This window comes from Podarcis vaucheri (genome assembly GCF_965113315.1).
Source record: "Podarcis vaucheri genome assembly, chromosome: 18".
Lineage (NCBI taxonomy): Eukaryota > Metazoa > Chordata > Lepidosauria > Squamata > Lacertidae > Podarcis > Podarcis vaucheri.
In genome coordinates this window covers 7,409,522-7,434,093 of record NC_138756.1, presented here as the reverse complement: position 1 = coordinate 7,434,093, position 24,572 = coordinate 7,409,522, and the positions used below count along the sequence as shown (strand labels likewise).

Below are 24,572 nucleotides of genomic sequence, written 5' to 3'. Positions count from 1 at the left end.
CAGGCAGCTCTGCGCAACCCTCTGGAGCCCGGCGTGGCTTGGCGCCGGGCTCCAGAGGGTTGCGCAGAGCTTCCTGAAGCCTGTATTCGCCCCATAGGATGCACCCACATTTCCCCTTCATTTTTGGAGGGGAAAAATGTCCTATAGGGCGAAAAATACGGTACTTCTCTTTTTTTGTCAGTGGGTTGGGGTTTTTTGCAGGGGGAGGGGGATACTTGCATCCTGAGCAGTTAGAATCTTCTATGTATATTTTGTTCTAGGAGGCTTAGGTTTGGCCAGAATCAAGTATATGCACTTCCAGAGTTAACACTAAGTACATTACTTCTGGTAAATGAGCCACCATCGCTGCCAGAGGGCCATGGACAGTTTGTCCCAGGGTTTTTAGATTCTTAATTACAGGTTCCTGGGTTCAAGCCCCAGGTTGGGTGAAAGATTCCTGCATTCCCTCATAGTCCCTTCTGGCTCTACAGTTCTATGATGTTGTAAACTCATGTCTACTAAGGATCTGACTTAGGGAGCAAGCGTGTGAATGCCCAGCTCACTACTAAGCATACAAAAGCAAGAAAGACATCGCACCAAAGCATGAAATATGCCATGCTCTAAACGTAGGGACGCGGGTGGCGCTGTGGGTTAAACCACAGAGCCTAGGACTTGCTGATCAGAAGGTCGGCGGTTCGAATCCCCGCGACGAGGTGAGCTCCCATTGCTCGGTCCCTGCTCCTGCCAACCTAGCAGTTCGAAAGCACGTCAAAGTGCAAGTAGATAAATGGGTACCACTCCAGCGGGAAGGTAAACGGCGTTTCCGTGCGCTGCTCTGGTTCACCAGAGGTGGCTTAGTCCTGCTGGCCACATGCTGTACGCCGGCTCCCTCGGCCAGTAAAGCAAGATGAGCGCCACAACCCCAGAGTCGGTCACGACTGGACCAGTCGTGGGGTCAGGGGTCCCTTTACCCTTTAAACTTTTCATTGCTATCTTCCTCTCCTTAAAAGTGAAAATTGTGGGCAGACTTCTTACTTTAGCCGCCAATTGTCAAATACAGTGGTACCTTGGTTTAAGAACAGCTTAGTTTATGAACAACTTGGATTCAACCCCGGAAGTAGGTGTTTTGGTTTGTGAACTTTGCCTTGGAAGCAGAACCTGTTGAGTGTGTTCCATTTGTAAATTGGGTCCCCCACTGCTATGGGAAAGCACGCCTTGGTTTAAGAGCGCTTTGGTTTAAGAACGAACTTGCAGAATGGATTAAGTTCGTAAACCAAGGTACCACTGTACTGTACAGCTGCTCCATGGGAGTGGCAGCTGGCTAACCTTAGCTTAGCTTGAAGTTACTGTATCCTTGATTCTGAACAAGAGCATACAATGTTTCTGATTTCGCATGGCTGTGCAGCCTGATCAGAATCAGGGGGAAGGTCTGGTTAAAGAAAGTAAAAAAAATGGAGGTGTCTCTCCTCACCCGAGCACACTTTTTTAAAAAGGTACAACTTCAGATGATTAGGTAACATTCACCTGCAGGCTCTCAGAACTAAAGATCACTAGAAAAGGGAAATATTTGGGTTTTAAGTTGCTATTAGAATGTGGCTTAAGTGATTGATTGGTAGCATAGGTTGGGAATTAGAGTCTGCTGGCTGAGATACAAAGTGGAAATCTAAGTCTTGCAAGGAGTGGCATGTTCTAAATATATTTAACACTCACTCTATTGGATCTTCTTTTTGACTGGTTGGAATTTTGGCCACCACATGTTATAGGCTGGAAATAGTCATCTGAGTGCCAAACCCTTCAAAAATAACTGTGTTGGTGTGACAGGAACTGTCTCCTCTGGGCACAGTAGCAATGAAATGGGATGGAGGGGGTGGTCTCCTATGCATAGTCAGCTAATTTGCACTGGAAAAAGTTCAGCTTTTATTGGAAAGCTTTCTGGCGCCCAACAGAGTGATCTAATTTAGCATGCTTATTTGTGCCTAATAAAGTTACGCTAAAAACGTAGAAATTGCCAGGCATACCCAAGGTGGATAAAAATTAATGATTAAAAAAAGCAGATTTTTTATTTACTTTGGATTTTTTGATTTAATACAGATTTTTTAAATTTAAATTGGATTTTTAAAATAAAATGATTTTGGAGGGGAAATCTCTCTAAATTTAGTTTTCTATTTAAGTTACATTATAGTCCACAGGCTATTCATCAGGAAATAAGAATTTGTTTTCAGTTTTTCATGTCTGCTCAGTTTTTGTTTTGTTTTTTTAAAAAACCGTTTAACCACATCAGTTAACAAACATGGATACATATGCTATAATGTTATTGTTTTAGTTAAATAAATTGATATTAAGGTGGGGGGGAATTCCCCTTCCAATAAAGTACATCAGAAAATTGTCCAAACATAACTTGCTGATGTTAACTTATTAAACCACACAATAATTTCATAATTGTCTGCCTATGTATTTATAATAGTATAACCAAATCAGAAATTTTTGATAGAATTGTAAAAACTACTCTGAATATTTATTATTCCAAAAATGAAACCTTCATCTGGTTGTAAATATTAAGATTATACTAGCAAGATTGAGTCTTTCGGTAAAAAAATAATGATTTAAATCAAGTCTTACTGACTAGTGATTTAAATCGTGATTTAAATCAAATCCACCCTGGGCGTACCTAATGCTGTATTTGTGATTAGCATCCATTCGTTGTTACTAAAGATCCTGTAAAATGGAAAAAAAAATGAAACGTGGGTGTTCGCTGTGACATATATAGCGGGGTGGGGGGGTGGGCTTCAGCAGACTTCCAAGTGTGTTTTGGCCTACACAGAGCAGTGGAGATGTGGTTACCGTATTTTTCTCTCTATAACACGCAGATTTTTTCTCCTAAAAAGGAAGGGGAAAAGTCTGTGCGTGTTATTGAGCGACTGTGTGGTCCCTGGAGCCGAAAAATCAGGCAAAAATCAAATTGCGCAGTCACGAGAAGGGAAACCTGAAAAGAGGAAGTTGCTGCTTTCCTGCATTCTGCCTCAGGGTCTTACTGCCCACCCTCTCTGTTTCCTTGCTGTGTTTGCTGAAACGGAACAAAGAGCAGGGAAAGCCCCTCCCCTCCCGGCAAGAAGAGGGGAAAGCAGAGTGTCGTTCCTTCCTCTCTGTGCTCCGGTGCTGCTGAAAACATGCAGGTGGGAGAGAGAGAGAGAGAGCGCACGAGCTGGCTGGCTTGGGTGGGGGAAAACTTTTGCCTTCCTTTCCTCCCTCCCGTTATAGCCCTCTCCTGCATTCTTAGCCAGCTGCTTCTCTGCACACCCCTCTCGTGCTCCTTGTCCCTTCTGTGTTTTTCCTTCCCTCCCCACTTAAAATGTGGTTACAAAGCATGGATCCACATGGATCCTCAGGATCTTTGCATTGGGTCACCCCAAATTCACCATCAGAGCACATAGCATGTCCATGGCTACAGCCTGCCCCCCCCAAATCACGCACCCACTGTTGCCTGGGGCTGCAATGGTGCAAAAATGTGGTTACAAAGCATGGATCCACATGGATTCTCAGGATTTTTGCATTGGGTCACCCCAAATTCACCATCAGAGCACATGTCTGTGGCCACAGCATAAAGCACAAAAATGATACATCCACTGTTTCATTCAGAATGTTTTTTCCGTTGTTTTCCTCCTCTAAAAACGATGTGCGTGTTATGGTCAGGTGCGTGTTATAGAGCGAAAAATACGGTAATCTCCCGTGTAGAGAGATGTAAAGGCCTGAAAAAAGAAACCAACCCAAGAAAAGTGAGGTGGGGGAGATATAGCAATTCAGATATAATCGAGCGGCTCCAGAATACACCCCCACCCCCGGTATTGCTTAATTTTAGGTCAGGGAAGGATGGCATTCTAGAGAAACACCGGATAATGTTTAAACAGAAGAATCTGGGACACACTTTGATTCTGATCACCTCTTTTTATTGTTCTGGGGAAATACGTGTGCAGTGCAAGGTGTGAGTTGTCTGCTGCTGCTGTTTGGATGAGGCACAGTTTCTTCCCAGGCCCTACTGAAACTTAATGGGAGGCACTGACGTTTTTTGGGGGTGCCGGCATTTTGTATTGATGAAAGTGCTGGGGGTGCCAGCGCACAATGGCTTTCATATGCAGCAAAAAAGAGGAGTGTGTATACTGGTGCTCTATTCCAGCGAGTGCTGTCGCAGAAGTCCTGATTCTAATATATTGGGAGCTGGAGAGTTTTTAGCTGAACTGCAGCCGTCTGACGTTCCATAACCTATAAGGCTTGTCTGCTGAAGTGGCTTTCCACAATCCTTGCATATGCCTGTTCTTTCAGTGCCCCTCAGGAAAGGGCCATAACTCATTGGTAGAACATCTTGCTTTATGTGCAGAAGGTCCCATGTTCAATCCCTGGTGCTTCCGGGTAGGGCTGGGAGATGTTCCCCTGCAGCTCGTTTCTCCCTTTCACCCCAAGTTTGTGCTTCTTCAAAGTCCATGACGCCTTTGGTAGAGGCTCTGAGTATTATGCAAAAAGAGGGTAAATCTCTCCCAAAAAGCCATATACATAACATAACATGCAGAGCATGCATTTGAAGCACATGGCTTTCCCCAAAGAATCCTGGGAGTGATAGTTTGTTGAGGGTGCTGGGAATTGTAGCTCTGTGGGGGTAAACAATGGTTCCCAGGATTCTTTGGGGAAAGCAATGCTCTTTAAATGTGTGGTGCGTACACAGCCTAAGATGCAATTCAGTAGGTCTATCAGCTGTGCTTTCTCAGTACTGAAACACTCAGAGTAACATAATCATACACAATAAATATAATAGTAAATTAGGTGGGCAAGATTGGCCATCTTTTGTATCTTACTCCATCCCACCTTGAAAGTATATTTTGGAAGATAATTTGAGTGAGTTTGTGTATGTGTGTTTCATAACAATCAATTTATGCAAGAGCTGCTTCTCAGCTTTTACTTTCAGCTTCATGGCTTCTGGAAAGTGGAACAGGTTTTGTCCAATGAAGATTTAATGTACATAAGTTATTCTTGCCCATTAATTTGAACGAATCTCTTCTGAGTATGACTATTGCTGAATACAACCCAAGGTTTGTCTGTATTGAAGAGAGCTTTTTAGCTCGCCTTAGGTGGTTGCTCTCTGTGTGTGATTTCACACGAGGGAGGAGGCCAGGGCAAGCAGGAACCAAGAGGAGTTTGGAAGGGAGACCATGTGGCACAAATGGCTTCCATTATAGGATGTTTCGTGCTCCTGGGTCAAAAGCCTGAAGACGTTCTGTGCAACATTTTGGAAACTGCTGTATCCAGCGTTAGCCATAATTGGAGTACAATCGTACCTTGGAAGTCGAATGGAATCCATTCCGGAAGTCCGTTCGACTTCCAGAACGTTCAGAAACCAAAGTGTGGCTTCTGATTGGCTGCAGGAAGTTCCTGCAGCCAATTGGAAGCCGTGCCAGATGTTCGACTTCCAAAAATCATTTGAAAACTGGAACACTCACTTCCAGTTTTAGATCGTTCGGGAGCCGAAATGTACGAGTTCCAGGGCGTTCAGCAACCTAGGTACGACTATACGTTCCTAAATTAGCAATGTCAATTTCAGTGTTGTACTCTAGTCTCGACAAACATTGGATACTCCCTGGATATCTAACTTCCAATACTCCAGTCAAATGTAGTAGCAATGCTCAACTGCTTCCTTTTTCAGTCTTGGGCCAAGGATGAGGTATCAGCAGGCTTGAAGAAACTCCCAAGTTTTACAGAAGTACAAATTGGGGGGGGGGGGCGAAGAACTTAGTGAGTACTGAAGTTGCTCGTGAAGGTGGGATGGTAATAATAAGAGTATTCTGGAAAAGTGCCTTGTAGGTATTCCGCACTGCTACCCTGAACTCCTTTGGCTGAAAAGTCAGGATATAAATTCTATATATAAATACTGGATGATTACATAGTGCAGCATTTTATTGCAGGTTCCACCTGTGAAACCTTTTCGATATTTTTTTTTTAATCCTGGCTTAGAGCTGCACCCTTCTTCTGGCACCCAAAGCTTCCTCAAGTTTTATTAAAGGATGCTTGAGGAATTCAGATTTTTACGTAATAAGAAAACAAATCTGTTGACCGCTAGTCCCACGGGACTCTTCGTTTCTGTTGCTTTAAAGGGGTGTAAATAACGCATGCCCGTCTCTGTCCTCTCAATTCCAGGCACCGCAGAAAATTCACCGGAGTTCTGAGGAGAAGGAGAAACTAAAGCTGCAGAGGGTAAAGTGGTGTTTTCCCCCCTATTGGCCTCGAAACCTTATTTGTTCACTTTTGGTAATGAGCGGAGAGCACATCCCTTTTCCGGTTTCCTGACCTCTGCTGAAGGTCCAAGCCACCACTGGCATGTGGACCCCTAAAGTTGCCCTCTGGCTGAAAAAGTTCCCCCACCCCTATTCAGATTGACTTGCTGCTTTTTAAAGTTTCGCGTTGTGGGCCTTTTTGTTTTCTGTGCCCTTGCTTCAAGCATTATTCTTTTCTCTCTACAAGCAATGCCAGGATTCAAGAAGCTATAGATGAAGTAGTAGGAGGGTGCGGGAACTTTAGCTCGAGTACAGAAAGGAGGTGCTGCTTTGTCTGTTTGTTTTGAAGAATTTTTACCCTACCCTTCAGGCTTCCAGAGCAGCTTAGTTACCAGTAACATGGCAGCCCTGCCCTCAGGCTTAGGCAAAGGTAAAGGGACCCCTGACCATTAGGTCCAGTCGTGACCGACTCTGGGGTTGCAGCACTCATCTCGCTTTATCGGCCGAGGGAGCCGGCGTTTGCCCGCAGACAGCTTCCAGGTGTGACTAAGCCGCTTCTGGCGAACCAGAGCAGCGCACGGAAACGCCGTTTACCTTCCTGCTGGTGTGGTACCTATTTATCTACTTGCACTTTGACGTGCTTTCGAACTGCTAGGTTGGCAGGAGCAGGGACCGAGCAACGGGAGCTCACCCCGTCGCAGGGATTCGAACCGCCGACCTTCTGATCGGCAAGTCCTAGGCTCTTTGGTTTAACCCACAGCGCCACCCGCGTCCCACCCTCAGGCTTAGACACAAGGAAAAGGGGATCAGGAGGGAGAAGGGGCAGGAGAAGCAAACTTTGGTGCTTTGGTCAACTGGAATGGTAACAGCTTAGGGAGAGGGAGAGGTTAAAGTTGCTGGTCCCTCAGCAGCACTGGTGGAGTCTGCCTGCTTCCCTTCTCTCCCTCTGTCCTGCCACCTGGTGGACTGGCCTCCTGGTACCAGTGGATGAAGGTGAGAAGCCTGATGGAACAAATGGCTTCTCACCAGAAATGGAGCCTGATTGAGCAGCTTCTTGGCACCTGCGATTAGACTTTCGTGGGGCGTTGGTGGAGAGTTGCCTAAAGAGCTCTTCTGTTTGGGGGCGTCTGTTGTCGTTTCTCGCAACCCAGGATCAGGAACGTGCAGAGAAGCTTCAAAAGCAGCAAGCTGAGCGGGAGGAGAAGGGGAGGCTGAAGGAGGAGGCGAAGGCCGCAAAAGAACGCGCCCGGGAGGAGGCGAAGAGGAAGAAGGAAGAAGAAAAAGAGTTGAAGGATAAGGAAAGGAGGGAGAAAAGGGAGAAAGATGAGAAAGAGAAGGCTGAGAAGCTGCGGGCGAAAGAGGAGAAACGGAAAGAGAAGCAGGAAGCTCTGGAGTAAGTTGTCCTCTCTGGTGGGGTTTTTTTACGTGTGACTCATTCTTGAACATGTGTGCATGGTTGCTTGGTGCCCTCCTGAAATCAAGCTTTTATTTTAAAGGGCAAAGCAAGAAGAGAAAAGGAAGAGAGAAGAGGAGAAACGGTTGAAAGAGGAAGAAAAGGTAAGTGGAGTTTTGTCTCGCTCAGCCTTCACGTGCCCTCCAGTTGGACTCCAGTTCCCATCAGCCCCAGCCAGCGTTCAGTGGGACTGGTAGTCCACCATAATCTGGAGAGAACCTAGTTGGGAAAGTCTGGTCTAGCTGAAGGGAAGCACACTCTGGCCTCTGCCATTGGCTGGGTGCTGAGGACTTGGAGGAGGCTGCCTTCCTTGCTTTCCTTCCTTCCTTGCCTGGCGTGCTCTGGTCCATGGGGTCACGAAGAGTTGGACACGACTAAACAACAACAAAGCCTTCCTTGCTTCCCAGCAAAAACACCCTGGTGAGGGGAAGGCTAGCCTAGCCCATCTGTTAGTAAATCCTGGGCTGCTTCTGCCAGTCAGTGTAGACAATACTGAGCCTGGTGGACTACAAGGGTCTGGCTTATTCAGCTTCTTATGTTTTTATGAATTGCGTTGTTATCAGTAGGTGGCTGGGGCCAGAATTCACAGTGGTGTTTTTAATTATTCAGAGCAAGGGGGGATGCTTTTGCAGAAATGCTTCTAAATAATCCAAATCGTATGCGTTTCATTTTGTCCATGTTTCCATCTCTAGCGTATCAAAGCAGAGAAGGCAGAGATCACCAGGTTCTTCCAAAAGCCCAAAACCCAGCCTGCTCCAAAGGTGAGTTTTGTTTTGCTGTTTGTCTGGCTCTCCTGCAATGCCATTTAAATCCATGCAAGATTTCCAGGGCAACGGAAGTTGCCTTCAAGGTGGCCAACACACTTCACATTTTAAACGCTGTGTTGTACATGCACAGAAACCCCTGAACTATGTATGTCTTTTTTATTTAAAATATGTTTACCGTATTTTTCGTTCTATAGGACACACATTTCCCCCTCCAAAAATTAAGGGGAAATATGTGTGTGTCCTATAGAGCGAATGCAGGCTGCGCCGCTAAGCCCAAAGCCAGAACAGGAAGACGGAGCACTGTGGAGCGCTCCGTCTCGCTGCTCTAGCTTCGGGACGGTGCCTTCACCTCGCTGTCCTGCAGAAGCTAGCAAGGCTGTTCCCAAGGCAGAACAGCGAGAGGGAGGGCTCCGTCTCGCTGCTCTAGCTTGGGGACGGCTGCGCACAAACCTCTGCAGGGCAGCGGGGTGCCTTCACCTCGCTGTCCTGCAGAAGCTAGCAAGGCTGTTCCCAAGGCAGAACAGCGAGAGGGAGGGCTCCGTCTCGCTGCTCCAGCTTGGGGACGGCTGAGCGCAAACCTCTGCAGGGCAGCGGGGCGCTGCGCTCCAAAGGCTTCAGTGATCTTTGAGGCTGACGGTGGGGGAAAGCAGCGCTTCCCTCCACCGCCAACCCCACAAGGTCTGGTGAATGTACCTTGAACGCACCTTGTTTTAGAGGGGGAGAACAAGAACAAATTTTTTTCCCCTGTTCTCCCCCTCCTATGGTCCGGTGCGTCCAATGGAGCGAAAAATACGGTACTTCTCCCATCTGGCTGGGTTTCCCCAGCCACTCTGGGTGGCTCCCAACAGAATATTTAAAACATGATAAAACATCAAACATTAAAAGCTTCCCTAAACGGGGCTCCCTTCAGATGTCTTCTAAAAGTCAGATAGTTGTTTCTTTCCTTGACATCTGCTGGCCACATGACCCGGAAGCTGTACGCCGGCTCCCTCGGCCTGTAAAGCGAGATGAGCGCTGCAACCCCAGAGTCGGCCACAACTAGACCTAATGGTCAGGGGAGCGCTCCGTCTCGCTGCTCTAGCTTGGGGACGGTGCCTTCACCCCGCTGTCCTGCAGAAGCTAGCAAGGCTGTTCCCAAGCCAGAACAGCGAGACGGAGGGCTCCGTCTCGCTGCTCTAGCTTGGGGACGGCTGCGCGCAAACCTCTGTAGGGCAGCGAGGCGCTGCGCTCCAAAGGCTTCAGGGATCTTTGAGGCTGGCGGTGGGGGGAAGCAGCGCTTCCCTCCACCGCCAGCCCCACAAGCTCTGGTGAATGTACCTTGAAGGCACCTTGTTTTAGAGGGGGAGAACAAGAAAAAAAATATTTCCCTGTTCTCCCCCTCCTATGGTCCGCTGCGTCCTATGGTCCGCTGCGTCCAATGGAGTGAAAAATACGGTACTTCACCTTTCTATCAGATCAAAAGTAGAATACAAACACAAAACCCTGATTTTTAGATCTATTGCTCTACTCACCCTCAAGGAATATAACCCAAGTGTGCTACAAACAAATATGAAGTGCTGCTAGTAATTTTTTTAAATGCATAATTTAAAAACTCTTACCTAACACTCTGCCACCTCAATGCCCATCACCAAAAGCCAGCCAATAAAGATACCTCCATGTGTTGATTCTAAAATAAGCTGGGAGGTGTGGCTCCACAAGAAGTGGGCTTCTTATATTGTTGAAGAAGCTACTGGGTGTACCTTCTCCGCTTGCCTTTCAGAGAGTTTTTTAGGCCTGGGGTTGGGGAACATGTGGTTCTAAGGACATTGCTGGACTCTGCCCCCATCATCTTTTATGCTGGAATAAGGCTACAGGTTCCCCAGCCCTGCTTTAGCTAGTTGTGGAGATCAAAAAAGGTCAGAAAGCATATCTGACCCATGGCTTGCAGAGGCCTTAAGAAGAGTTTGGATTTGATATCCCGCTTTATCACTACCCAAAGGAGTCTCAAAGCGGCTAACATTCCCCTTTCCCTTCCTCCCCCACAACAAACACTCTGTGGGGTGAGTGAGGCTGAGACACTTCAGAGAAGTGTGACCGGCCCAAGGTCACCCAGCAGCTGCATGTGGAGGAGCGGAGATGCGAACCCGGTTCCCCAGGTTACGAGTCCACCGCTCTGAACCACTACAACACACTGGCTCTCTAAGTGAATTTCAAGTAGCCCCAGGAAGGGAGGGAATAGATGGTGGCAAAAATTGGTACCTGGATTAAGAAGCAAATCTTGGCCCTAACCAGAGAGGAAGCATTTTCGGTCTTCTTCAGGAAGCAAAAGGGACCATCACATCAAAGTAGCCATATGTATCTAGTATCCACATGTTTTTCAGGCTTTATTGGTCAAAACATGAATTATGCCCAGGAGAGAATAGGGAGCTGGTGCTGGTAGTAAGGTAGCTGGGAGGGGGATGGATGGAGAGAGACCAAGAGCTTGTATATAACATTTTCCTCCTGGTTTCAGATTCTGGCTGGCTGGTGTGGCAGATTTGCTCCGTTTGAGATCAAGGAGAACATGGTCCTCGCGCCAATCTGCCGAGTTGCGGTCGATCAGGACCTCATGGACCAGTTAGACTGGCTGCTGCAAGCTCAGAGCTACAGTGCTTCTTTCTTGGAAGAACTGAAAAGCAGAGATCCCTGTAAAACTGGACCCACCCTTGTCAGCAGCCCGAATGCTGATGCATTCAACAGGTTAGTTTTCTTGGTATTGTGAGCTTTTGAGCTACGCGACTCATAGAAGGCCGCTCACTGCTACTGCCTTAATCTGCAGCACTTCCTCTCAAACCCTCTTCAGCAGGGCACATGACATTCTGCAACGTCCGACGTTGGCTCATTGCCTCCCACCATGTTCTCCACCCCGGCATCATCAGATAGAGGGAATTATGAGAGTTAGAAACCTAAAAGAAGGAAAGGTTTTCCTTCATTTCTTTCATTTGGTTTAACTTGGTTTGGTTTAAAGGTAAAGGGACCCCTGACCGTTAGGTCCAGTCGCGGACGACTCTGGGGTTGTGGTGCTCATCTCGCTTTACTGGCCAAGGGAGCCGTCGTACAATTTCCAGGTCATGTAGCCAGCAGGACTAAGCCGTTTTTGGCGAACCAGAGCAGCGCACGGAAATGCTGTTTACCTTCCCGCCAGAGCGGTACCTATTTATCTACTTGCACTTTGACGTGCTTTCAAACTGCTAGGTTGGCAGGAGCAGGGACCGAGCAACGGGAGCACACCCCGTCGCAGGGATTCGAACCGCCGACCTTCTGATCAGCAAGCCCAAGAGGCTCAGTGGTTTAAGTAAAGACCTTTATTGGGGGGCAGTAGCCCCTTTTCTTGTTAGTCCAGTGTTGCCGTCTTAGCATTGCTTCTATATAAAAAAAACCCCTTTTCAGTGGAAAGCAGGGATAAAGGAGTCTTTCACGCCGTCAGTCAACTGCCGGTGGTCTTTCTCTCACTGGCTTGGAACTCCGGTGGGCTGCATACCCGTGACTGATTACAGCATTTTCCTTTCAACAGCGATGTGGTCATTGTGAGCAGCAGCCAAGCAGGAGATGTGCCGGAGAGGAAGAAGTTCGGTAGGATGAAGCTCCTGCAGTTCTGTGAGAATCACCGCCCTGCCTACTGGGGCACGTGGAACAAGAAATCCTCAGCCATACGCCCAAGAAACCCTTGGTCAAAAGAGGAGGTCAGCATGCGATTACTGCATCCACCTCTTGTTTCAGCTGAAGTAACTCAGTGGCAAGCCGTTAGGCAGCTAAGCAGAGAAGTCCAGGTGTAAATCACAAATTTATAAGGCTGTGGTTGCCACCATGCCCGCAGCTGTGGGGTATATATGAAATTGCATCCGATTATAATCTCTGGACTATCCAGTTTATTGGCTCTTGAGAGTTGGGAAAACAGCCTCTCTTCCTGAGACCATGGGCAAGGGCCGTAGCTCAGCCGTAAGAGCCCCTCTTCTATATGCAGATTGGCTGTGCAATCCTCAGCATCTCCAGGTACAGAATCATAGACTTGTAGGGCCAGAAGGGAGCCGAAGGGTTGCCATCTACCCCGGCCCCCTGCAAGGGAGGACTCGCCGCCAAAGAATCCGTGACCCATAGAAAGTAGGGCTGGGGAAATCCTGGCGAGCTGCTGCCAGGCAGTTCTGATGATACTGATATAGATGAATCCAATGGTCTGACATGGTATGAGGCAGCTTTCTGTGTGGTTATTGTAGCTCGGTGGCTTTTATTTTCTGTCTTCTTGGCAATGGGCGTCCTAAGCTCACTTCTGCCTCCACTAAGCAACAGACTATGAGCTGCAACTGAGGTTTCGTGCCCGGTGCTGCAGTGTGAAGGAAAATCACCCTCTCTGCTCTTTATATTGTTCCCTGGGGAGCAAAGAGGATGATCCCCTCACTCTCTGTCCTGTATTGTAGATCCCTCTCCTCCCAGCTCAGCAGCACAGTGTTGCTAGAATCTAGCCCAGGGGTCAGCAACCTAAGGCCCATGGGCCGGAAGCAGCCCACGGTGGTCATTTGACCGGCCCACAAGCTGCTCCCAAACCAAGTTGCCTGCTCGCACAGTGTGCTAAACCACCACAGCACAGGGACTCGCTTCTGCGGCACCAGAAATCGCGTCTGTGCATGCGCAGGTGCCAGAGATCGCAGGTGCGATCCGGCCCACGGAAGGATCTCCGCGGGACCGATTTGGCCCAGGCGAGATAAACCTTGCTGACCCCCGATCTAGCCTCTTGTTCCTTCTCCAAAATCCTATGTACAGCCTGCAGTACTTCTCAAGGCAGAATGGTTTTTCAGTACGGTATTGCTTTTTTTTTTTGTTTCCTCCTTTCCTCTGCAGAAACTTCTGGACTACGAAGTGGAGAGTGACGAAGAATGGGAGGAGGAGGAGCCCGGGGAGTCTCTCTCTCACAGCGAAGGGGTAAGGACGAACGGCCACCTTCTGCCTGCAAGCAGCAGACTTATTTGTCAAAGGAACCAGGGTTCTGGTGTAATAGAGACAATCGGGATCACCTGCAGGAAGATGCTGCAGCGTGGGTTGCAACCAGCCGTGCCATCTTCTGGGGCCAGCAGTTGTTCCGTGTTCTGTGGCCACACTGAGCATGCTCAGTCCTCATTGGCCCGGCTTTTGGGGAGGGAGGAGGCTCGTGATGTCAGAGCAACAAGCCAATGCGTGGATCTTCCCCACCAAAGTTCCAGCAGCACTGGTTATTTATAGAACCTTTATGCATGGAGGGATAAGTTGCCTCTTGTGTTGCGGAGTGTGACAGCGGCTTCCACCACTGGACGCCCCTTGTTTTGGTTCTAACTATATATTTGTGCTTTTACCTTGTGAAGCGCCCTGATACCTTATGATGAAGGGTGGCATATAAATCTTAATCGTCATCATCATCGTAATAATAATTGCACTGATACCTTTCTGAACAAGGACATAGCTGCAGATGCACACAAGCAATTTCCCTTACTACCAAGTTTGTTTATTTTTATTATATGTTTGGAAACATTTATATGCCATTTTGCAAACCTCGATAAGTGGCGTTGCAGCTGACCTGACGTTACTGACCTTTCAGTGAGTCTTAAAAGCAGAAATGCTTAGAGCAGGGTATGTTTTAGGGGTAAAAGTTTTAAATATATTCCATAGTGCCATGCCTTGTTTTTTTCGGACAGTTCGTGCTGAGGTTAAGGCTGTGGATTAGGGGCCAGCCAGTGTGGTGCCCTGCCAACGGGCTTGGGGTTCCTGGACCTCAGCTCCCATCATCCCCAGCCAGCACAGGCCAATGGTTGGGCATGTTGTTGTCCAGACAGGGTTCAACACACATGGATCAAATCCTCATTCAGCTGCATCGAGCTCAGTGGGTGACTTTGGGGTCCAGTCCCTGGCCCTTAGCTTAATCCTACCTCCTCGGGATAAACTAGGGAGGAGGAGAAGCATGTATGCCACCTTGGAGGAGAGGTGGGATGTAAACTGAGCAAGTGAACACCTGGAGATTGCCTTACCTGGCCCATACTGCAGCTTTTACACTGGCTTGTTTTTGTCGTGTTAAATGTACAGTGGTGCCCCGCAAGACGAATGCCTCGCAAGACGGAAAACTCGCTAGACGAAAGAGTTTTCCGTTTTGGAGGTGCTTCGCAAAACGAATCTCCTACGGGCTTGCTTCGCAAGACGACAATGTCTTGCGAGTTCCTGCGGGTTTTTTTCCTCCCCCCCTTTTTCTAAGCCGCTAAGCCGCTTATCAGCTGATCCGATCAGCAGATAAGCCGCTAATAGCGCTAATCCGCTAATCCGTCAATGGGCTTGCTTCGCAAGACGAAAAAACCGCTAGACGAAGAGAATCACAGAACGGATTCTTTTCGTCTTGCGAGGCACCACTGTATTCTTTGTCCTGTTATGTAGTTCATGAGAAAGGCCTTGAGCATGGACCCAAGGAACCCAAAGGAAAAATCAGTGCCCACTGCCTTGGGGGACGCCTTTGGGAGAAGAAAAGGTTAAGGAATAAACCTTACACAATTCCAGAGTGGAGTCCCTACGGATGGCGCCTTGTACTCCTCCTTCTGGCAACTCCTGCTGCCAAGCTGGTGCCAAACGTCTTGCTTTGCTTTCCATTGGACCACACCAGGAAGTCCGGGAGGGGGGTCTTGTCCCCCAGGACCTCCAAATATACTGCCCGGGCTTGCACCATGGAGATACTCTAGCTTGCCTTGTTTGTGTGTGGAGCTATTCCATCGCACCAGAAGCGATTTAGTCCTGCTGGCCACATGACCCGGAAAGTTTCCTGTGGACAAATGCTGGCTCCCTCGGCCTGAAAGCGAGATGAGCGCCACAACCCCATAGTCACCTTTGAGTGGACCTAACCATCCCAGGGGTCCTTTACCTTTACCTTTTTTAGATATAACAGTGGTACCTCGGGTTAAGAACTTAATTCGTTCTAGAGGTCGGTTCTTAACCTGAAACTGTTCTTAACCTGAGGTACCACTTTAGCTAATGGGGCCTCCCGCTGCTGCCGCCGCCGCACAATTTCTGTTCTCATTCTGAAGCAAAGTTCTTGTACTATTTCTGGGTTAGTGGAGTGTGTAACCTGAAGTGTCTGTAACCCGAGGTACCACTGTACTGAAACACTCAGAGTAACATAATCATACCCAATAAGTGCCATAGTAAATTAGGTGGACAAGATTAGCCAATTTTTGTATCTTACTCCATCCCCTTTCCAAGTTTTCTTGACGTCTACTTTTAAATCTTTCAGGATGACGATGATGAGGGTGGAGAGGAGGAAGACGATGACGACGGCTTCTTTGTGCCCCATGGGTACCTCTCAGAGGATGAAGGTGTGACTGAAGTAAGCCACAGAATTCCAGGGCACCTTACGACAAGACTGAACTGCCTTGGGAATAAATTTGCAAACGGTTACTTGTGTAGGGTAACTTGATCTACCCAGCTTGGCAGTGATGCAACAGTCCCTGCGGCACCAATAACTTGCCGGTTATAATCTGTACAAAAATCTCCGGTTATAAGTTTTAGAATTCAAAGCACTAATCTCATATTGGCTAGCTAAGCTGGGAAGTAGGTGGGACCACCTTCAGCCAGGGGGGCCACCTTCCCTCTTGACCAACCATCCGAGCAGTCGCTTCCAGGTTTGCGGCATTCGGGAGCTAAAACATTCAAGAACTAGGCTGTTCAAAAACCAAGGTACAGTGGTGCCTCGCAAGACGAAAAGAATCCGTTCTGTGATTTTCTTCATCTAGCGGTTTTTTCGTCTTGCGAAGCAAGCCCATTGACGGATTAGCGCTATTAGCGGCTTTTAGCAGCTTATCTGCTGATCGGATAAGCTGATAAGCGGCTTAGCGGCTTAGAAAAAGGGGGGTGAAAGGAAAAAAACCCCGCAGGAACTCGCAAGGCATTGTCGTCTTGCGAAGCAAGCCCATAGGAAATTCGTTTTGCGAAGCACCTCCAACACGGAAAACCCTTTCGTCTAGCGAGTTTTCCGTCTTGCGAGGCATTCGTCTTGCAGGGCACCACTGTACGACGCTATTTAGTGATAATATTATATATCTGAGTTTCTAACCCTGGCACTGATACAAACGCGTCGGATGTTCGGGTTCCAAAGAACATTCGCAAACTGGAACACTCAGTTCTGGGTTTGCGGCATTCGGGAGCCAAAACGTTTGACTCGCAAGGCGTTCGACTTCTGAGGTACGACTGTACTTCAGTAGTAAAGTGACCAAACCTTTTCTCTTTAGTTATGCAAACACCCAACCTTTTGAGCCATTCTCCTTCTTCATCAGAGTAATGCGTTTCTTTCCCTTCCAGGAATGTGACCCCGAGAATTACAAAGCTCGCCAGAAGCTGAAAGCGAAGGAGTGGGACGAGCTGATCACCAAGGGGAAGAGATTCCGCGTCCTTCAGCCTGTGAAGATCGGCTGCATTTGGGAAGGCAAGGAAAACAGCGACGCAGATCTGAGGCCCCTGCAACAGTTCACAGTTTCTATCCTGGACTCAACGATTGCTGATGAAGATCCGTTAGAAAAAAGCAGCAAAAAGAAAACGAAAGACCAGCAAAGTAAGCCGCAGGCAGGAAGAGTAAACAGCTCTGCCTCTTCCACAGAGCAAGGGTGGCTAAAGGTGTTACAATGCTGTAAGGAAAGGTTTATGGCAGGGGTGGCCAACTCCCAAGAGACCGCGATCTACTCACAGAGTTAAAGGCTGGCAGTGATCTACCGCCTTCAGGTCAAAGTTGTTGAGCTTTTTTAGGGGAGTCAAACTTCTTGGCAAACGTCCAGTGACCTACCGGTAGATCACAATCATCTACCTGTTGGATGCACCTGGTTTATGGAAGTGGCTGGCTTGTCTGTTGGAGAAATTTGTAAAGCGTTCATCCTAACCAGGGTTCCCCAAAGGAACGCAGATAGACTCAGGCATTAAGTGAAAAATAGGCCTTTATTAATGTTCCTGTAGGAAACAATAGAATTTCTGGGCTTGTTACACAAACCCTTGTTACACAAACACATCCCAGTACGTTTCCAAGTACAATTCAAAAGTCTTGGTGCTGACCTTTAAAGCCCTAAACGGCCTCGGCCCAGTATCCCTGAAGGAGCGCCTCCACCCGCATCGTCGGACACTGAGGTCCAGCACGGAGGGCCTTCTGGCCGATCCCACACTGCTAGAAGTGAGCTTACAGGGAACCAGGCAGAGGGCCTTCCTGGTGGTGGCACCCTCCCTGTGGAATGCCCCCCCATCAGATGTCAAGGAAATACACAACTATCTGACTTTTAGAAGACACCTGAAGGCAGCCCTGTTTAGGGAAGTTTTTAACGTCTAATGTTTTACCATTTTTTAGGTGCTGCAAGCCACCCAGAGTGACTGGGGAAAGCCAGCCAGATGGGCGGGGTGTAAATAATAAATTATTAATTAATTATTCGGAAATTATTTTGGGAAGGGGAGGGGGCTGGCCTGAAGCTGACAGCTGGACAATCTCTTGATGACTTGACTGTCGTCCTCCATCTGTATGAAACAGCATCCTAATACTCATAGAATCATAGAATCATAGAGTTGGAAGAGACCCCAAGGGCCATCGAGTCCAACCCCCTGCCAAGCAGGAAACACCATCAGAGCACTCCTGACATATGGTTGTCAAGCCTCTGCTTAAAGACCTCCAAAGGAGGAGACTCCACCACACTCCTTGGCAGCAAATTCCACTGTCAAACAGCTCTTACTGTCAGGAAGTTCTTCCTAATGTTTAGGTGGAATCTTCTTTCTTGTAGTTTGGATCCATTGCTCCGTGTCCGCTTCTCTGGAGCAGCAGAAAACAACCTTTCTCCCTCCTCTATGTGACATCCTTTTATAGATTTGAACATGGCCATCATATCACCCCTTAACCTCCTCTTCTCCAGGCTAAACATGCCCAGCTCCCTTAGCCGTTCCTCATAAGGCCTCGTTTCCAGGCCTTTGACCATTTTGGTTGCCCTCCTCTGGACACGTTCCAGTTTGTCAGTGTCCTTCTTGAACTGTGGTGCCCAGAACTGGACACAGTACTCCAGGTGAGGTCTGACCAGAGCAGAATACAGTGGCACTATTACTTCCCTTGATCTAGATGCTCTACTCCTATTGCATCCTAATACTCCTTTTCTTCTTTTCGCCCTGCTCCAGTCTTGGGACAGCTGCTTCCCCTGCTTCACGGGAATGTTAACGGAAGCAAGGTCATCATCCAAGAGTTCCAGGAGTGCTGCCGCATGGGGGTCCTGCAGGGCAACAGCAACAACTCCACCTCTGCTTTGGAGAGCGGGGATGCCAGCCCCACAAGCCCCAACGCTTCCTGGGCCCAGGCCCCCGCCCATGACGGCTCCGCCATCCCTTCCAAAGCCAGGCTAAAACGGATCATCTCCGAGAACTCCGTCTACGAGAAGAGGCCCGACCACCGGATGTGTTGGTACGTGCACCCCGAGGTGCTGAAGAGCTACGGCCAAGAGAATTTGCCCGTCCCTTGCCAGTGGAACTACGTCACCCAAGTGTCCTCGGCGGGCAAGGAAGACGCCAGCAGCAGTTTGCCGGGAGGGGCAGCGATACAGACCACCCCGGTCTCTGCGAAACGGAAGTCGACAGGAAGCATGTCCATCACCAAGTTCATGAAGAGGCCTTTTGGCACCGGACAGGTGAGGTTCCTTTCAGGCACTCCGTTTTCTGCCTAGACTAGTACGGCCGCGCTCCCCAGGCCCTTAGCAACCTGCTGCAGAGGGCCCTGAATTTGAAGCGTAGCATCGTTGAATTCTGTGAATCCTGCCTCTTTCCTGCGTTTCTAGGTTCTTGTGGCCTTGTTGTTGTTGTTTAGTCGTGTCCGACTCTTTGTGACCCCCTGGACCAGAGCACGCCAGGCCCTCCTGTCTTCCACTGCCTCCCGCAGTTTGGTCAGACTCATGCTGGTAGCTTCAAGAACACTGTCCCACCATCTCGTCCTCTGTCGTCCCCTTCTCCTTGTGCCCTCCATCTTTCCCAACATCAGGATCTTTTCCAGGGAGTCTTCTCTTCTCATGAGGCGGCCAAAGTCTTGGAGCCTCAGCTTCAGGATCTGTCCTTCCAGTGAGCACTCAGGGCTGATTTCCTTCAGAATGGAGAGGTTTGATCTTCTTGCAGTCCATGGGACTCTCAAGAGTCTCCTCCAGCACCAGAATTCAAAAGCATCCATTCTTCTGCGATCAGCCTTCTTTATGGTCCAGCTCTCACTTCCATACACCACTTGTGGCCTTAAGCTATCTTTAATGTAAGCCGCTTTGGGTCACTCTGCAAGAAAAGCGGCTGGCGAATTTTAACAGCAGCAGCCTGTCCCCAGCAATGTCTGGAGGATGAGAGCTCTAGGACTGGGTGCTACCCAGTTTTCAACGTCACGTTATATTCGGCAGCTAAATATCGGGATATGCTGATATATCTCGATGCCTGGAATGTATCTCAGCAGCTTCTCCCTCCCCACCTTAGGGGAGGAAGGGCCAGGTGAGATATAAGCTGAGCAAGCCTTCATACCACTCTGGGTAGTGTGAGGTGCGGGGGGGGGGGGGCTTCCTCAAAGGTGTAGGTAGAGCCCAGAAACACCTCAGGCTCTACCTGCCTGCCTGATGTATCGCCAGCTCACTAGCTGAACGCAGTACCGGTTTCAGACAATTTACCGACGTTATCACCCAGCTCTAGACAGCTCCCATCACCTCTGACCACTGGCCATATTCGCTGGGGCTGATAAGGGATCCTGGAGCACAATAATATATGGAGGGACGGGTTCCCCAGTCCTGGTCGAGCTAGTGTGGCGTGGGTTCGAATCCTCCCTCAATGAACCATGAGGTTCATTGGAACACTCCCTGCTAGCCAGGGACTGTGGTCCATTTAGGCCAGTAGTGTTTGCACTGGCTTCGAAGTGGCTCTCCAAAGCCCAGGTATGGTCTTTCTCCTATCACCTGCTACCCAATTCTTTTTTAACGGGAGCTGAATCTGCATGCGGAGTGTATTCTGCCACTGAGCTGTGGTCCTGCCCCTCAATTCCCTTGCCTTTCTGGAGGGACGCAGGCTTCCTTGTCCGCAAGCCCCACATAAGGAATAGGCAACCTGTGGTCCTCCAGAAGTGGTTGGATTCCAACTCCAGTGATCAGAGAAGACAAGAATATACAGTGGTACCTCGGGTTAAGTACTTAATTTGTTCCGGAGGCCTTACTTAATCTGAAACTGTTCTTAACCTGAAGCACCACTTTAGCTAATGGGGCCTCCCGCTGCTGCCGCGCCGCCGGAGCACGATTTCTGTTCTCATCCTGACGCAAAGTTCTTAACCTGAAGCACTATTTCTGGGTTAGTGGAGTCTGTAACCTGAAGCATATGCAACCTGAAGCGCATGTAACCCGAGGTACCACTGTAGAGCCCAGCATCATCTAGGCCCCCACATCCCTGCTCCCTGTGAAGATTTCCCTCTCTTCTCCTCGGTTCTTTCCTCCTGCTAGCCGCTCTGCCTCCAGGGCACTCTTTAGGGTCAGTTTTTTTAAATTTTAGATTTCATTTAGTGGGTGGCATAATTCACCTGCCTATGTCTGAAGACCCCTTCCTTCCCCGCCCCCTTCTCTTTGCTCCAAGGCTGAAACCACAGAGATGGATGGATTTCAGGCTGACACGGAGGAAGAGGATGACGACGAATGCATGATTGTGGACGTGCAGCAAAGCAAAGGTGAGGCACCTTGGCCACCCACGCACAGGTACACCCTCCCACCTCCACAAGCTGCCGAGTGTCTTTGTGTGTGCCATCTGCTCATGGTCTCTCCCAAGCCGGCTTAAGAAGCCCGCTTTAAAAGATTGTAGCTCTTGTCATGACAAGACTCAGAAAACGCAGCGGCAGAGAATTAAAGAACTGGAAAAACAAGCACACTGCTGTTTCCCAATACGTCTCTCACACAGGTCAACCCACATAGGCGAGAGGATGAGCAGAGCCGTCTATGGAAAAATCTTTCCCTGCTTTTGCTTATGCACCTTTAAAGGAAATGACTGGGGGGGTCTGTGGGACAACAAGCACTCTGAATTAACTGCTGTGTGCATGTGAACAAGCGGCCTAACGTTCAGTAGGCTTGGTTTAATTTCCCCCCTGCTTTCTGTTCCAGAAGGATCCCTTAATGCAGGCATAGGCAAACTTGGCCCTCCAGATGTTTTTGGCCTACAACTCCCATCATCCTTCGCTAGCAAGACCAGTGGTCAGGGATGCTGGGAATTGTAGTCCCAAAACATCTGAAGGGCCAAGTTTGCCTAGGCCTGCCTTAATGCGAGCTTGTGTAAAATAATAAAGCACAGTAAGTTTGCTTTGGACGCTTCTCGCTCTTCTGACACACACAGCATCATTGTGGGGTGGAATTCCTTCCCATCTCCCCAGCCCATTGCCCCCCCCCCTCCTCGCTTTGCTAGCAATTGGGTGGTCAGTTTCTTGGCCATATGTTCCATACAGCCATTCAAGAGTGAGAAGGCAACAGCTGTCATGCCTCAATTTTGTGCATAGTGTTAACTAGGCCCTGGCTGTGTCCCCGCGTCAGTCTTGAGTTCAATAAACCTTGGCTTGTTGGATCTAGAGTAAAAGTTGGGCACACAAACACACTCCTGTTTTCGTGCTAATCATTGGGGGTTGTTACATCATGAGATAGATAGATAAAACGTTATTCGCATTAGCCAACGGCCATAGCAACAGTAAAACATTACGGTATACGCAGTATACGCAGAAAAGGAAATTTGATATAAGAGCACAGTCATGAGTGTTGCTTCCAAGTCTACAATTCTGTAATAAAGGGAGTGTTGGGGGGGGGGGTTGATCACTTTTCTGAACACAAAAGACAGTGAAAAACCCACAATTCTACAGAGGAGCAGCTGTTTATTCTGTATCTTGGTATTAGCCAAACGTCAGCTGGGAACAATTCAGCCAAGGGGGACTGGCCTAGGGAAAAGAATTGGGAGCTGTAACAGGTTAGCTCCGAAGGAAGCTTCATATCAGGAGGTGCAGACCCACCTTATCTATTTTTTGAGTAAACGGTTGTGTCTTCACAGCACCTGCGTTGGAGACCCCGGAAATCGCATCTGAGGGAGAGCAAGCTACTTCAGTCGCTGCCGTCGACGACTCTAATGCCGTTTGATATACACAGTCCCCACCCCACCCATTAACTGCTCTGTATGTATGTAGAATTCCTTAGAATGTTTTTTTAAAAACTCTTCTGTATCTTTTTTATTGTATAAGATACTTGAACATACTCTGTATTCCTTGTAAAGAGAAGACAGCACTTTGTTCTGCTTCAGATCAGTGGAAGCACAAGACGTACTTTTTAGAGGTTTAGTTGGGGGGAGGGGGGCAGGTTTAGATGGAAATACACTTATACTCTCTCTAATAAAAGCATTATTGACCTTTTCAGTGTGCCCCATACAAATGGGGATACCTGTCACATTTTGTCTAGGAGGGGAGAGGGGTTTAAAAGTGTGCCAGGAACACACCTCATGCCTCAAATCCATGCCTGCTCATCCCTTTTATTCCATTCACATCAGCGGCATGAAGGCCCCCGGTCTCCTTTCCAAGTCTCAGCTGATCTTTCACATCCACTCTGGCAGCTGGAGGAGAAAACCCGGGGCCAGAAGTGACAAAGCCGCCACTTTAGTCTGCGCACGGATGTTGGGTTTGAAATTTTTCGCACTATAGGACGCGCTTTTTCCCCACCAAAAATGAAGGGGAAACGTGTGTGTGCGTCCTATGGAGTGAATGCAGGCTTCAGGAAGCTATCCGCAAGCCTTCGGAGCCCGGCGGGAGTTCCCGCTGGGCTTCCAAGGCTTGTGGATAGCAGGCAGCAGCCTGAATCCTGGGGAGCGCAGCGCTGCACACCCCGGGCTTTGGGCAGCTATCCGCAAGCTCCGGGAGCGAAGACGAGGTTGCTCAGGCTTTCCCCGCCCCAGCCCCGCGGCTAAAGAGGAAGCCAAGGCAGCCACTGAGATGGATCCCGCTGGCTGTCTTGGCTTCTTTGCTCTTTGGGGCTGGGGGGGGGGGAATAATTTTTTTCTTTATTCCCCCTCCCCCCAAAAAACTAGGTGCGTCCTATGGTCCAGTGCGCCCTATAGAGCGAAAAATACGGTACGTCCCCTTTAGGAACATGGAGGCTGCCTCTTGACCATGTAGTCCTGCATTGTCTACCTTAACTGGCAGCAGCAGAGTGTTTCAGGTGGTGTCTTGCATCTTCCCCATCTGATGCTCTAAAGAAGCTGAACTGGAGATTGTACCAGCAGCATCGGAACACGCCTGGGGGGGGGCACACGCAGCCCCCAGAATGAGACAGACCTCTCCGGGCGTCTTCCTGATGAAGCGCAGCTCGGGACGTTCACAGATCAGTCCCTGTGCGCACCAGCGACACATATCTAAAGACATGTGCACACTATCAGCAGAGTATAGCAGAAACGATTGTGGAGTGTGAGTGTGTGCGTTCTAAGTATTAAGCAATGTATAGAGGACAAAGCAATCATGGCGTCCTCAGTTCTTCGAGAGAGAGAAAAGTACAAAAGTACAATATAGCAGAAGGGATGTGGGTGGCGCTGTGGGTTAAACCACAGAGCCTAGGACTTGCCAATCAGAAGGTCGGTGGTTCGAATCCCCGCGACGGGGTGAGCTCCCGTTGCTCGGTCCCTGCTCCTGCCAACCTAGCAGTTCGAAAGCACATCAAAATGCAAGTAGATAAATAGGTACTGCTCCGGTGGGAAGGTAAATGGCGTTTTCTGTGCGCTGCTCTGGTTTGCCAGAAGCAGCTTAGTCATGGGCTTTGAAGACACTCCAACTCAGGACCAAAGGGAGAAACATGCTAAGAGGAAGGCACACTTGGCAAATCCACACCGTGATCAACTCCTGCCCAGAAACCTATGTCCCCACTGTGGAAGGACGTGTGGGTCCAGAATTGGCCTCCACAGTCACTTACGGACACACTGTTAAGGAAGACAATCTTACTCGGCTACAAGGGATCGCCAAAGAAGATGACATCCATCCCTTTCAGCAGGAAACCCCGCTTACAGATTAATCCAAAAACAGGTGAAGAGAGCAAACTGATTCTATAGCTCATTCCTCCACTCTAAGGTATGCAC

The 24,572-nt window shown here is 48.8% G+C and overlaps 1 protein-coding gene across 2 annotated transcripts in view; it reads left to right on the top strand.

Annotated features, from left to right (window-relative positions):
• CHAF1A (chromatin assembly factor 1 subunit A) overlaps positions 1–22,869 on the top strand; it is a 29,798-nt gene extending 6,929 nt beyond the window's left edge. For both annotated transcript variants that reach the window (XM_082206310.1, XM_082206309.1), the window contains exons 4-15: positions 6,160–6,216; positions 7,388–7,629; positions 7,733–7,793; positions 8,382–8,450; positions 10,948–11,174; positions 11,989–12,157; positions 13,311–13,391; positions 15,712–15,804; positions 16,776–17,025; positions 18,612–19,114; positions 21,066–21,156; positions 22,512–22,869. In XM_082206310.1, coding sequence (XP_082062436.1) covers positions 6,160–6,216; positions 7,388–7,629; positions 7,733–7,793; positions 8,382–8,450; positions 10,948–11,174; positions 11,989–12,157; positions 13,311–13,391; positions 15,712–15,804; positions 16,776–17,025; positions 18,612–19,114; positions 21,066–21,156; positions 22,512–22,597 — 1,929 coding nt within the window. In that variant the 3' untranslated portion in view covers positions 22,598–22,869. The remainder of the gene's footprint in view (positions 1–6,159; positions 6,217–7,387; positions 7,630–7,732; positions 7,794–8,381; positions 8,451–10,947; positions 11,175–11,988; positions 12,158–13,310; positions 13,392–15,711; positions 15,805–16,775; positions 17,026–18,611; positions 19,115–21,065; positions 21,157–22,511) is intronic.
• Positions 22,870–24,572: the final 1,703 nt, after the last annotated feature.